The sequence below is a fragment of the Phyllobates terribilis genome, unplaced genomic scaffold, assembly GCF_046119375.1.
Source record: "Phyllobates terribilis strain yellow unplaced genomic scaffold, ASM4611937v1 Scaffold_2__4_contigs__length_985480577, whole genome shotgun sequence".
Classification (NCBI taxonomy): Eukaryota; Metazoa; Chordata; class Amphibia; order Anura; family Dendrobatidae; genus Phyllobates; species Phyllobates terribilis.
The window spans coordinates 741460568-741475916 of NW_027362762.1; the positions used below are offsets into that span (position 1 = coordinate 741460568).

The following is a 15349-nucleotide window of genomic DNA, read 5'->3' on the forward strand; positions in this document are numbered from 1 at the left end:
CAGCCGGACAGAAGTTTGGTCACTGGTGGGGCACGGCCAGAGGAAGGATAGAAGGGAGTTCTGTGCCATACTCCTGAATTGCCTGGGGGTTGACCGAGCCCCTCACCTGGTGGACGCAGCACGGCTTGGGCGGTCACTACCTGTACAGAAGTGGCTTGGAGTATACGAACTGTGAGTAAAAGAACCTGGACTGCAACACGTTGTCTTTGTGTTTCTTACCTCGCCAGCACTAACGGTACTGGGACGCCCTGCACCACAACCCCCACCATCTACGTTCACTGCCCTGAGGCTACACTCCTCCCGTGGGGAGTTATACTATTCACTGCTGCACCCACAACACCAGCCTCAGCGACCTGCCCGGCAGCGGCGGTTCACTCTGACCGCAATCCACGGGTGGCGTAGTCGGACATTGCAAAACATATAGAAGACTGCCACTGGTCTGATCACCCTGAGCCACGGACCGGGTTGCCACTACTACCCCCATCATCGCACTAAAGCCCGGTTCCGTGTGCCCCACGGCCCAGGGGGCGAGTCACAAGCGCATGTATGTAGTAGCAGCTATGCCTGAGGTTGTCAGCGTTTTGGCGCATATCCTACCTCCTCCGAGGATTGCTGGATGTTTTCCTGCTACTATCCCAGTTCTATGACTCCCGTTAAAACAAAGCTTCAGGTGATAAATGATGGATGAGGTAGTGGCAAAGGAGAAAGAGCAGGAGGAACATGGACCATTCACATCAATATCAGGGCAGTCAACCACATATGTCTTGTAGGATATGTTTCTGTAACAAAAGGAGCGGTTCGGCTACACAGTTATAGGGCATACAGTGAGTGCAATGCCTACCAAAAATGTTGAGGCACTCTAATGCCCCTTGGAAATGACATGGAGGTCAGAGGGCCTTAACTAAACCGTTTTTTCCATTTATAGCAACTGGGTCTCCTGTTGTACACTGTTGGCCTAAGCAGTGAATGGAAGGTTTTCCAAAAATTATGAGGAACTGCAATGCCCCTTGAAACAGACGTGGATTACAGCGTACTAAAAACCTTCTACCCATTATTAGGGAGTGGGTCTCCCTTAGTTTTCGCCTTTGCATTGAAAAGCAAAAGCTGACTAAAATTAGGAGGAAATGCAATGCCCGTTGGAAGAGTCGTGGAGGTTAGAGGTAATTAAAAACAACATTTCAATGCCCCTTGGAAGAGCTGTGGAGTTCATAGTGGCTTAAGAAGATGCTTTTAATGCCCCTTTGAAGAGACGTGGAGGTCACAGTAGCTTAACAAGATGGTTTTAATGCCTCTTGGAAAAGACGTGGAGGTCCCATTAGTTTAACAAGACGGTTTTAATGCTCCTCGGAAAAGTGGTGGAGGTCACAGTAGCTTAACAAGACGCTTTTAATGCCCCTCAGAAGAGATGTGGAGGTCCCAGTAGCTTAACAAGACGGTTTTAATGCCCCTCGGAAAAGTGGTGGAGGTCCAAGTAGCTTAACAAGACGCTTTTAATGCCCCTCGGAAAAGTGGTGGAGGTCACAGTAGCTAAACAAGACGGTTTTAATGCCCCTCAGAAGAGACGTGGAGGTCCCAGTAGCTTAACAAGACGGTTTTAATGCCCCTTGGAAAAGTGGTGGAGGTCCCAGTAGCTTAACAAGACGCTTTTAATGCCCCTCAGAAAAGTGGTGGAGGTCACAGTAGCTTAACAAGATGCTTTTAATGCCCCTCGGAAAAGTGGTGGAAGTCGCAGTAGCTTAACAAGACGCTTTTAATGCCCCTTACAAAAGCCATACAGTACAGCATCTTAAAAATATTATTCCCATTATTGGGGAGTGGGTCTCCCACAGTCTTTGCTTATGCCTTCCAGGCAAAAGCTGACAAAAATAAGGACGGAGGAACTTTCAATAATGGCAACACGGACCACGGTCACCCTGGTGGTATAGTGGTGGTGGAGGCTGAGGATAAGGAGAAGAACATAAAACAGCCGAAATGAGGAAGCGTATACCCATGTGTGGGTGTGAAGCGGTGCTTGTGAATACACCTCCCGAAATAACACAGTGGATTTGACTTTATGTTACTCTGCTGTCATTTGGTGGTGATGAGAAGTCTGGCCCAATCCAGCCCTTGTTCATTTTGATAAGGGTCAGCTTGTCAGCATTGTCAGTTGACAGGCGAGTGCGCTTATCAGTTATAATTCCCCCAGCGGCACTAAAAACACGCTCCGATAACACGCTAGCGGCAGGGCAGGCCAGGACCTCCAAGGCGTACAGAGCGAGTTCATTCCAAGTGTCCAGCTTGGATACCCAATAATTAAAAGGCACAGAGGAATCACGGAGGATGCTGGTACGGTCGGCAAGGTACTCCCTCACCATCTTTTGAAACTTTCCACTCCCTGTGAGAGTACCCCGCGCCTCAGGGCCTGTAAGCTGGGCGGGTCTCAGAAAACTGTCCCAGAATGTTGACAGTGTTCCCCTGCCTCTGCTGGATTGGAGTTGCCTCTCTCTCGCTTGTACGCCTTGGTTGGTCAACGAACTGTGAACTCTGCCGCTAGCGTGTTCAGATGGGAATTTTTTTAACAGTTCTGCAGCAAGGGCCTTCTGGTACTGCCCCATTTTTGTAGACCTCTCCACCTCAGGAATAAGAGAGTGAAAGTTCTCCCTGTAGCGGGGGTCTAAAAGTGTCACCAACCAGTAATGACTGTCACCCAACATTTTGACAACGCGAGGGTCACGGTTAAGGCAGCGTAACATAAAGTCAGCCATGCGTGCCAGACTGGTAACGGGCAAGACTTCCGTGTCCTCACCAAGATGACGACTGACCATGCTCTCCTCCTCCTCCTCCTCCCCCCTGTCCTCAGGCCACCCACGCTGAACCGACGGTATGACAGTTGTACAGGTACTACCGTCTACAGCGCATGATACAAGCTCCTGTTCTTCCTCCTCCTCCTCCTCTCCCTCATTGTCCCCCAATGCACGTTGGGATGAGATGAGGCTGGGCTGTGTGTAATCGACCGCTACGACTTCTTGATCCATCTCATCATACTCTGGCTGCAATGCCTCCTCTTTAATTCTCTGCAGAGAGCATTGCAAAAGACAGACTAGTGGAATGCTGACGCTAATGATGGCATCATCGCCACTCACCATCTTGGTGGACTCCTCGAAGTTTGTCAAGATGGTACATATGTCAGACATCCAGCTCCACTCCTGAGGTCTTATGTGTGGAGTCTGACCTGAATATCGACGGCCTTGCTGCAGCTGGTCCTCCACAACTGCTCTCTTCTGCTCACAAATCCTTTGCAACATGTGGAGGGTAGAGTTCCAAGGTGTGGGGACTTCACACACCAGTCGGTGTGACAGAAGCTGCAAACGCTGCTGCAACACAGCAAGGGCGGCGGAAGCTGTAGCCGACTTGCGAAAATGAGCTGACAGGCGGCGTACTTTGACGAGCAGATCTGGCAACGCGGGGTACGATTTAAGAATCCGCTGAACCACGAGGTTAAGCACATGAGCCAGGCATGGTATGTGTGTGATCTCGCCTCGCCTCAGAGCCGCCACCAGGTTACGGCCATTGTCACACACGACCATGCCTGGATGTAGGTTCAGTGGTCTCAGCCACAGATCTGCCTGCTCTTTCACAGCTGTCCACAACTCACAAGCAGTGTCAGGTTTATCACCTAAGCTTATGAGTTTCAGCACAGCCTGTTGCCGCTTGGCGGAGGCAGTACTGCAGTGCTTCCAGCTTGTAACTGATGTGGTGATATCTGAGATGGAGGCTGAACATGAGGAGGAGGATGATGCGCAGTAGCTGTACACTGTGGTGGCAACTCTGACTGACATAGGGCCCGCAATCCTCGGTGTGGGGAGGATGCGTTACGTCCCAAGGTCCGACTGGGTCCCGGCTTCCACTATGTTTACCCAGTGTGCCGTCAGGGAGATGTACCGTCCCTGGCCACAAGCACTTGTCCACGTGTCCGTTGTCAGGTGGACGCTCCCAGTAACTGCGTTGTTGAGGGCACGGCAGATGTTTTGGGACACGTGCTTGTGTAGTGCGGGGATGGCACACCGGGCAAAATAGTGTCGGCTGGGGACCGAGTACCGAGGGACGGCCACCGCCATAAGGTTGCGGAAGGATTCCGTCTCCACCAGCCTAAAAGGCAGCATTTCCCACGCAAGCAGTCGTGAAATGTGCAAATTTAGGACTGTGGCCTGTGGGGCGTTAGCTGCGAATTTCCGCTTTCGTTCAAAGGTCTGGGACAATTGAACGCAGCGGTGGGACGTGGACGTGGACGTTGATGCTGTTTCTTGAGAAACTGCCATAACAAGTGAAGACTGAGAGGAGGGGACATCTTTGCATGCAGTATGGACAGAGGATTGCCTTACACACACAACAGGGGGTTCTATTGCATGCACAACAGCGGAAGAAGCAGTGGTGACACCCGCTGACACTGGTCGTGGACCCTGGGGTTCGCCCCACAAAGTCGGGTGCTTTGCTGCCATGTGCCTGATCATGCTGGTGGTAGTCAGGCTGGTAGTTTTGCCACCCCTGCTGATGCTGGCATGGCAGGTGGTACAAATGGCCTTTTTGGGGTTATCAGCAGAGTCTTTAAAAAAATTCCAGACTCTGGAAGACCTACAGGTTGTACTGGCAACGTCCCTCGGGTTGGTGTTACGGGGAACTGTTGCCCGCCTTCTGTGTGCGGCCACCACAATGCTTCTTCCTGCCTGTTGGGGTACTCTGCCTCCCTCACCCTGTGTGCTGCTGGCCTCGCTCTGCATGTCCTCCTGCCACGTTGGGTCAGTTACTAGATCATCCACCACCTCCTCCTCTTCCACTTGCGCACCACGATCCTTCTCCTCACTTCCTGGCAATTGTGTCTCGTCATAGTCCACCTCTTGTGACAAATTGCCAGCGTCGACTTCCTGTGGCCGTGGCTGTTCAAATATTTGGGCATCGCTACATGGGATCTCCTCTTCCACCACTTCAAGCGGAGCAGGCGAGGGGCACAAATCTGGAAATGAACAAGTGAACAGCTCTTCAGAGTGTCCAAGTGTGGGATCAGTTGCTGTCTGACGACACTCGGCATGGTGGGAGGAAGGAGCATCAGGGTGAGGAGGAGTATGCGGTCGAGACTCACGGCTACTAAGAGTTGACCGTGTGGAAGACAGACCGGAGGTGGTGGTGCCCAGGTAACTGGAAGTATTATCTGCTATCCAATTAGTAACCTGTTCACACTAATCAGTTCGCAATACTGGTGTTGTTCTGTGCTTCCCTAGTAGTTCGCTCAAGAAGTGGGAGCGAGAAGATGTGGCTGTTGGTTGTGGCAAATTTTCACCTTGGCCACGGCCCCGTCTTCTGCACGCACCATCACCAGAACGTCCAGTTCCACGACCCTTGCAACGCGCCTTGCCCATTGTAAAGGAAGTAAAATAGCTTACACTCGCACTATCAATGGATAAAGGGTAATTAAAAGTAGATTAGAACCGTGGAAGAAGAAAACCACAGTTCTATTTCTCTAGCCTTCACCCGACTCTTTTAAACAATCTGAACAATCAGGGAGAAACTATTACTGTTTTTCTTTATGGAAAAAATACCAAAAGCTGAATAATAGAGATTTTTTACCGTGGAATGGCAAAACCACAGTTATTGTTTACTGGGGTATACCAGACAATTTTAAATAGATATATTTGCGGCTGAACAGTGAGCGACACACTCAAACTGTTTTTTTTTAGGTAAAAATGGCCCCAAAGTGGATAATACAGAGGTTTGAACCATGGAACTGCAAAACCACACTTGTATTTCTCGGGCCTACACCAGACTATTTTCAACAGATTTATTTGTGTCTGAACAATCAGGGGACACTACTGTTTTTCTTTACAGCAAAAAATGCAAAAAAGCAGGATAACACAGAGATTTGACCCGTGGAACTGCAAAACCACACCTGTATTTCTCAGGCCTGCACCAGACTATTTTCAACAGATATATTTGTGTCTGAACAATCAGGAGACACTACTACTGTTTTTCTTTACAGCAAAAAATGCAAAAAAGCAGGATAATACAGAGATTTGACCCGTGGAACTGCAAAATCACACTTGTATTTCTCGGGCCTACACCAGACTATTTTCAACAGATATATTTGTGTCTGAACAATCAGGAGACACTACTACTGTTTTTCTTTACGGCAAAAAATGGCAAAAGCAGGATAATACAGAGATTTGACCCGTGGAACTGCAAAACCACACTTCTATTTCTTGGGTCTACACCAGACTATTTTCAACAGATATATTTGTGTCTGAAAAATCAGGGAGACACTATTAGTTTTTTTTTTACGGCAAAAAATGCCAAAAGCAGGATAATAGAGATTTTTTACCGTGGAACAGCAAAACCACAGTTATAATATACTGGTGTATACCAGACCTTTTTAAATATATATATTTGCGGCTGAACAGTGAGCGACACACTCAAACTATTTTTTTTAGATACAAATGGCCCAAAAGTGGATAATACAGAGGTTTGACCCGTGGAACTGCAAAACCACACTTCTATTTCTCTAGCCTACACCAGACTATTTTCAACAGATATATTTGTGTCTGAAAAATCAGAGACACACTTTTTTTGGGGGGAGGGGGTTGGGGACACCAAAAGGTTAATAAGACGGGTATTTGTACAGTGTGAAGGAGGAAAAAAAAAAGAGGATTTAGATGAAAAAAAGAGGATTTTTCCTGGCCCCCGAGACCTGGAGCTAAGTCCAGCAATTTCAGCAACAGGAGCACACAGGACTGTAATGCAGCGTTTGCTGGTATAACCACTGCGTCTCCTATACAGCCTGCCTGCCTGATATCTGGGATGTATATTTGTCCTGAGAAGGACTGTTTGTTTGATCTGACAGCCTTTACAGACCCTACACTAACTATTTCGCAGGATATATCTCTCCCTAAATCAGCAGCTCTGTCCCTACACTGTCTGATCCGGAGCGACTGTGTCCAAGATGGCGGCGCCCGGTTTTAAATACTCGAGGTGACGCTGTGCGGCCAGCCAATCACTGTAATGCCCACAAACAACATGGCTGCGTCATTACAGTGACTGGTTGGCAATCCCTGCATGTTCATTGGCTCTGTAAAGAGCGCCAAACATGCGTGGCGGAGACCCGAGCTCCCGCCCGAGTAACCCGGAAATTCTCGGTGCTCGCCGAACATCCCAAGTAGCGTGATGCTCGAGCGAGTACCGAACAGTGTCGTGCATGCTCGCTCAACACTAGTGATTACTTAAAGTGTTTTTCCAGTTTTAGATTAGCGGTTCCTAAGTGATCAGATACTAGTAATAAAACAAATACAGATAATACTCACCTTGCCGGGGTCCATCTCCCATCTCTGTGTTTTGGTTGCAGCGATGAAATCACGTTGACAAAGCACATCACCGCTGTAGCCAACCAATGACATGCGCTGCAACGTGATACCGCCGCTGCAGTCAGATCTCAGAGACAGGACAAGTGGTGGGGAGGGTGAGCGCTATCTGGTTTTTGTGTTGTTTTTTACCAGAATCTGCTTGTTTGAGGTCCACAGGGTGTTACGTGGCTGTTCACATCTGAGTCATGCGTGCAGTGATGGAATTCATGATGGACTTTGGTGGAGGCAGAATAAATACACTTTTCCTTTACATTGGCCTCGTGTGATCAGAAGGACAATAGCATTATACACAGATCTGCATGTTAATACCATTGACCTGAATAGAATATTCCAGCTGCCCAAACATCTCATCATAAGCCCTTGTTTCAATATTACGACTCCCCCACATAACATGTGAAAGGCCTCAATTACAGGATGCCTCACAGCGTCTAGACCCCAGGCCTTCACTGGGGGTAAATACAGCAGCAGGGGTGCGGAGCAGGAATCATCCCAGGATTTGAGCAGCAGGAAATGCAATTTTAAGAAGATTATGTGCTGGCTTCAAATAGCAGAGAACAACCTTCATCAAAGAAACATTAAAGTCCCCATATGAAAAAGAGTAATTGCTTCCCCCCATAGTTCATAGAGCGAAGCACATCATGAACAGTTCACCAGCGAAATATACACCGATAACATTAAAGCCTAAAATTGGGTTGTGTGACAAGGTGCAATCATTTTCTGGAAACCTGTTGCTAATAGAGGGGTACTCATCAGCAATACTCTTTAGGTAGGTGGTACATCTCAAAGTAACATCCACATAAATGCCAGATGCCAAGGTTTCCCAGCAGAACACTGCCCAGTGGTTTACACAGCCTCCAGCGGCATGCCTTCCTCCTATGTATTGGTAGGAACATGGGTGTAACTAGAGTGAATGCAGCAGTTGCAGTCGTACATGGGCCCTGTAGAAGGCTGATAGTATTATAGATCCATGTTAAATAGGGATCCTGTTGGAGATTTTGCATTGGGGTCCATGAGCTTGAAAAAAACTCTGTCACCAGATTTTGATATGTAATCTGAGAGCACCATGATGTAGGGGAACAAAGCCTGATTACAGGGATGTGTCACTTACTAGTAAGTGATTTGCTGTTTTAATACAATCAGTGTTTTTTCAACAGGAAATTATCACTACAGGACTACTTGCCTTATGCCTCCTGTAGTATCCATCAGGCATGTCAATTGAAATGCTGATTTTTCAATAATGGAGAAATGGACTGACCATGTAAAGGTATTGCTGGACTTGTCTTTGAAAGAGCTACATTCTGATATAAATAGTTTGGGCGGTGAAATCCTGCTGACAGATTCCCTTTAACACTAGTCCAACTTTTAGATTTCCAGTTTTCCTTACTTGTTCGACATTCTCCTATCTTTCTCATTAATCTATAGCTTTACATTTGCCAACAACTTGGCGATGAATCTCCATAATCTTATAAAACCAGTACCAGGATCTGCTTCACACACGTAAAAAAATGAATAAAAAATCAATAAAGTTATATAAACAGAAAATTCGCTGTGGTTTAACAAAACTATTTGTGACTGTTACATTAAATTAAAAGCTAGAAAATCATATGTTTGTACATATCCCTATGGTCCAAACCAAGGAAAAGAAACCTTGCTGATTTGGCCATGGCCCCACTATCAGTATTTGGTCAGTATTCAGTCAGTATTTTTTCTCGGGAGTGGGAGACAATATCTGCAGATATTTGAATCCCCACAGCGTGTGCATCACACGCTGTCAGGATTCTCCTGTGCCGGCAGAGAGGGTGGTCACATGACCACAAGTAGACAATTTGCGTACTTACGGCCAAATTCCGACTAAACGTGTATGGCCTCACTCAATACAAGTGAATTGAGTGAGGCTGAGCAGGTGTAGTCGGCACATAATAGCATATTTGTGGTCATGTGACCACCAGCTCCACCGGAGAATCCTGACAGTGTGCAGTGCACATGCTGTGAGGATTCAAAAGTCTGCAATCACATAGAGTGAATGCAAACTGTCATACAAAATCTGAACAACCCCTTTCAGTACATGACTCAAGAAATATTTCAAAGCTGAACATCAACATGTAATTATTCTTGGTGGACCCTGGGGATTTTTATAGGTCTGTGGAGAAGCTTATGTCTATAGAGACTGGCGGATAGTGCTGGCAGGATCATATAGATTCTATTCTCTCTTCTCTGATTCTAGATCAGTTGCACCAGAGCTGGTGTTTGGCATCTGCTTAGATCCCTTGTCTTAGTGCAATAACATGAATATTTAGCCTTTTTTCACACGATACCATCACTTGGTCACGTGTCTATGGCAATCTGAATGAATCTTCTGTATCAGAACATAAGTGATTCTATTGTGAACCTTACCTGACAGCTTGGATACAGCCTTGGCTTTCTGAAAACCTTCTTCGTATTCCCTGAAAACTATTTTCTTAAAGACATATTCAGAGCTGTATAATAAAAAAAAAAATATTACATTATAGGTCTACATCAGAACTGAATTTATATGTGGCTAATATACTTGGTATAGTGGATCAAGGCAATACATTTAAAGGGGTTGTCCAAAACTAAAATATATCTTTTCTTATGCATTGATTGTTTTAAAATAATAAACTGAGACATGTTCACCTAGCAGTGCCCCTGCGGATCCAGTGCAGGTGGTCAGGTCAGCAGAAGAGTGCGGCATCAGAGAAACATTCCATGACACGCTCTCCTATTCACCCGAGCGCTGCAGCCAATCACAGGCTACAGCGGTCCTGTGACTTTCGAATGGGGCAGACATTGCTTCTGTTATATAGCCACAGGACACGGGAAAGTGAGTAAGCCTCCGTATATACATACATTCCATTTAAATGACCTCAAAACTAATTTCTTTATACACAATCTTAGTCCGTCAGATCATTCCTCAGAAACCTAATTAAACCATAGAATAAAAGGCTAAAATGTTAATAGAGTAACAGGTTTCTAAAAAAAAGTAATGGGTGGTCATTGCATGCCTGAACTCAACTGCCTGAACTCAACTGCTGATGAGACGTGGCATCTATCCCAAACACCTGCTGGATATTTCTGCTGATCCACTACATGACTTTGCCCAAGAAGCACTATAAAACTCACTACATGTACTGTATATTGGGACACACATCCAAATTACTTAATTCAGGTTTTTCATTCAGCCCCATGCCAAAAGTGTAAAAAATCCAGCCCCACCCTATGCAGTCTGCCTCTACTGACATATGTGAGAGTGTCATTCTAACGAGCTCACTGAATTTGTGCATGGTCCTGTAATGGGATGCAATCATTGTCAGTTCATTACATTTCTTCCCTACTAATATTTCATGTCCAATTGTGATTTGTTTTATTGAAAAGTGGAAGGAACCAATGCAGCTAAGCCACAAAGTGGAGGGCACGTAAAGTTACAGAGCGGTAAGCCACAAAGTGGAGGGCACGTAAAGATACAGTGAGTTAAGCCACAAAGTGAAGGGCACGTAAAGATACAGAGCGGTAAGCCACAAAGTGGAGGGCACGTAAAGTTACAGTGAGGTAAGCCACAAAGTGGAGGGCACATAAGGTTCCACTGCAGTAAGCCACAAAGTGGAGGGCACGTAAAGTTACAGAGCGGTAAGCCACAAAATGGAGGGCACATAAAGATACAGTGAGTTAAGCCACAAAGTGAAGGGCACGTAAAGATACAGAGCGGTAAGCCACAAAGTGGAGGGCACGTAAAGTTACAGTGAGGTAAGCCACAAAGTGGAGGGCACATAAAGTTCCACTGCAGTAAGCCACAAAGTGGAGGGCACATAAAGTTCCACTGCAGTAAGCCACAAAGTGGAGGGCACATAAAGTTCCACTGCAGTAAGCCACAAAGTGGAGGGCACGTAAAGTTACAGTGAGGTAAGCCACAAAGTGGAGGGCACATAAAGTTCCACTGCAGTAAGCCACAAAGTGGAGGGCACGTAAAGTTACAGTGAGGTAAGCCACAAAGTGGAGGGCACATAAAGTTCCACTGCAGTAAGCCACAAAGTGGAGGGCACGTAAAGTTACAGTGAGGTAAGCCACAAAGTGGAGGGCACATAAAGTTCCACTGCAGTAAGCCACAAAGTGGAGGGCACGTAAAGATACAGAGCGGTAAGCCACAAAGTGGAGGGCACATAAAGTTCCACTGCAGTAAGCCACAAAGTGGAGGGCACGTAAAGTTACAGTGAGGTAAGCCACAAAGTGGAGGGCACATAAAGTTCCACTGCAGTAAGCCACAAAGTGGAGGGCACGTAAAGTTACAGTGAGGTAAGCCACAAAGTGGAGGGCACATAAAGTTCCACTGCAGTAAGCCACAAAGTGGAGGGCACGTAAAGATACAGAGCGGTAAGCCACAAAGTGGAGGGCACATAAAGTTCCACTGCAGTAAGCCACAAAGTGGAGGGCACGTAAAGTTACAGTGAGGTAAGCCACAAAGTGGAGGGCACATAAAGTTCCACTGCAGTAAGCCACAAAGTGGAGGGTACTTAAAGTTACAGAGCGGGGTCACAGAGTGCTGAAGAGTATAATGCACAAAAGTCACCAATGCTCTGCCGACTTCATAACTGCAGAGATCCCCAACCTCCTCTGACATTAATATCTCTGTGTGCGGGAGCCTCATTGTATGAGTTTCCATGAATGAGGAGCTGCACGGAAGTCTAACATCACTGAGAACAATGAGAAATTATGGTGGTGTAACAAATCACGCTTCTCTATATGGCATCTGATGGACGAGTCTGGGTTTGACAATGTCAGGAGAATGTTATCTGTCTAAATGCATTGTGACAACTGTCAAAGAGAATCTGTCACCACATTTGACCTATGTAAACTATTAATATTGGCATTCAGGTTATAGACTACTGAGGAGAGTGATACCTGTATGTCTCATATCAGATGCCTTGTTCTTGAGAAATCATCTTTTATCACTTTATAAATTACCTCTTCCAGGATATGGGGAGGACGTCGTGTGGAAGATAAATCTGCCTCCAGAGTTTGTTTTAAATTAAGGAGGAGTTCCCAGTGTGATGGCCGCTCTCTGCTCTCCTGATCTCACTGCAGAGCTGTGTGTGATTATACCTGACACATCTGCAGGTTCCTCTCAGCTTCCATCTCACAGGCAAACAAGAGTACAATATTGGTGCAATACAGCAGAGCTCAGAGAGATGCAAAAATTGTATTTGCAAGAAGACAAATTTAATTTCTCCTGTTCTGTGTTAGTTACTTGTCTCACTCTGGTATCTCCCCTTCATGTAAAATAATCCCTGGAGGCAGAGTTATCTTCCAGGCAGTGTAGGCACTTTATATAAATTACCTCTTCCAGGTTCCCCATAGCCTGGAAGAGGTAATCTATATAAAGTGATAAAAGATGATTTCTCAACAACAAGACATCTGATATGAGACATACAGGGAGAACTTTTTTCAGCACTCTATAACCTGTATGCCCATATTAATAGATGGTGACAGATTCCCTTTAAAATGGTTATGTTAATGCTTATGTATTAAAAATGGGATGTCATAAAAGTTCCTGTAGGTGTAATGTGTAGGTGTGCCAGCAGTGTCAGACTGGGGTGTCTGGGGCCCACAGGAGGAATTGATCCTCGGGGGCCCACCCTACAGCTATATGCAAATACCTGATAACCGTTATCCCTGTTATAGTGGAGCGTCTGCTGTAAATCACAGGCGGCTCCGGCACATTTACTGTGCACATGCTATAACTGGGATGTACAATTAAGGTAATTTTCAGTAAAGGGGTTCATTGGTTAAAACAAGTTATTACCGATCCAAGGGCTTCACAGGATAGGTGATAACTTACTGATCGTTTGGGTCTGAACATTGGAAACCACACCGATCGGATGAATGGGGAAGTTTTATCCCTGTCAGGACACCTATCCCCATTTTAAAATGCAACGGCGGGTGGGACGTCTGACCGCAGCTCCCTTCATTCTCTTTGGGGTTTCCAGAAAAAAAACAAGAACAGCCACTGAGGGAATGAATGGATCAGTGGTCAAGTCGCACATGAGCTCCAGTCTAATGGGGATAAAAGCTCCACACTCTACCAATCGGTGAGGGTCCCAGCAGTCACACCCCCACTAATCAGTAATGTATCACTTATCCTGTGGAGAGGTGATACTTGTTTTCCCTGGAGAACCCCTGTAAGTGTATCTTGTTCCAAGTATTTAATCACTAATGGAAATAAAGAATCTTATCCTAATTAATATCAGAGAGAACAAATGACCGCCATACACAACACAATCCACTGCACCAACACAAATAGTACCACATACAAGGGAGAAATACTGCCACACCATGACTGGACCACATATTACCACCACATAGTGACCGAATAATACTACATACAAGGGAGAAATACCACCACACCATGACCAGACCAGATATTAACAGCATATAGCGTCCAAATAATTCCCCATCATTTCTCTCCCCCACCTGCATAATTGCCCCCTCCCATCCCCATCGTTGCTCTCCCCCACCTTCTCCAGCATTGTCATATCTCCCCCACCTTCTCCATCATGTCATATCTCCCCCACCTTCTCCATCATTGTCATATCTCCTCCATCATTGCCATATCTCCCCCCACCAGCTCCGTCATCATTGCCGTATCTCCCCCCACCTGTTCCGTCATCATTGCCATATCTCCCCCCACCTGTTCCGTCATCATTGCCATATCTCCCCCCACCTGCTCCGTCATCATTGCCATATCTCCCCCCACCTGCTCCGTCATCATTGCCATATCTCCCCCCACCTGCTCCGTCATCATTGCCATATCTCCCCCCACCTGCTTCGTCATCATTGCCATATCTCCCCCCACCTGCTCTGTCATCATTGCCATATCTCCTCCCACCTGTTCCGTCATCATTGCCATATCTCCCTCCACCTGTGCCGTCATCATTTCCATATCTCCCCCCACCTGCTCCGTCATCATTGCCATATCTCGCCCACTTGCTCCATCATCATTGCCATATCTCCCCCCACCTACTCCGTTATCATTGCCATATCTCCCCACCTGCTCCATCATCATTGCCATATCTCCCCCCACCTGCTCCATCATCATTGTCATATCTCCCTCCACCTCCTCCATCACCATGCCATTCATATCTCTCCCTATCTCCTCCATCACTATGCCATGCATATCTCCCCCCACCTCCCCCATTACCATGCCATATATTCCCCACCATGTCATATCTCCCCCCACCTCCCCCATTGCCATGCCATATCTTCCCCACCATGTCATATCTCCCCCCACCTCCCTCATTGCCATGCCATATCTTCCCCCACCATGTCATATCTCCCCCTACCTCCTCCATTACCATGCCATGCATATCTCCCCCCACCTCTGCCATCGCTATGCCATGCATATCTCCCCCTACATCCTCCATCACCATGCCATGCATATCTCCCCCCCACCTCCCCCATTGCCATGCCATATATCCCCACCATGTCATATCTCCCCCCACCTCCCCCATTGCCATGCCATATCTTCCCCCACCATGTAATATCTCCCCCGACCTCCCCCATTGCCATGCCATATCATCCCCCACCATGTCATATCTCCCCCCACCTCCCCCATTACCATGCCATATCTTCCCCTACCTCCTCCATCACCATGCCATGCATATCTCCCCCACCTCCTCCATCACCATGCCATGCATATCTCCCCCCGCCTCCCCCATTGCCATATATCCCCCACCTCCCCCATTGCCATATCTCCCCCCACCTCCCCCATTGCCATGCCATATCTTCCCCCACCATGTAATATCTCCCCCGACCTCCCCCATTGCCATGCCATATCATCCCCCACCATGTCATATCTCCCCCCACCTCCCCCATTACCATGCCATATCTTCCCCTACCTCCTCCATCACCATGCCATGCATATCTCCCCCACCTCCTCCATCACCATGCCATGC

The 15349-nt window shown here is 47.0% G+C and overlaps 1 protein-coding gene across 1 annotated transcript in view; it reads right to left on the reverse strand.

Annotated features, from left to right (window-relative positions):
• The window catches only part of F5 (coagulation factor V), a 119788-nt gene that overhangs the window by 92370 nt on the left and 12069 nt on the right, over positions 1–15349 (reverse strand). The window contains exon 2 of the mRNA XM_073667233.1: positions 9780–9862. Within this exon, the coding sequence (XP_073523334.1) occupies positions 9780–9862 (83 nt within the window). The remainder of the gene's footprint in view (positions 1–9779; positions 9863–15349) is intronic.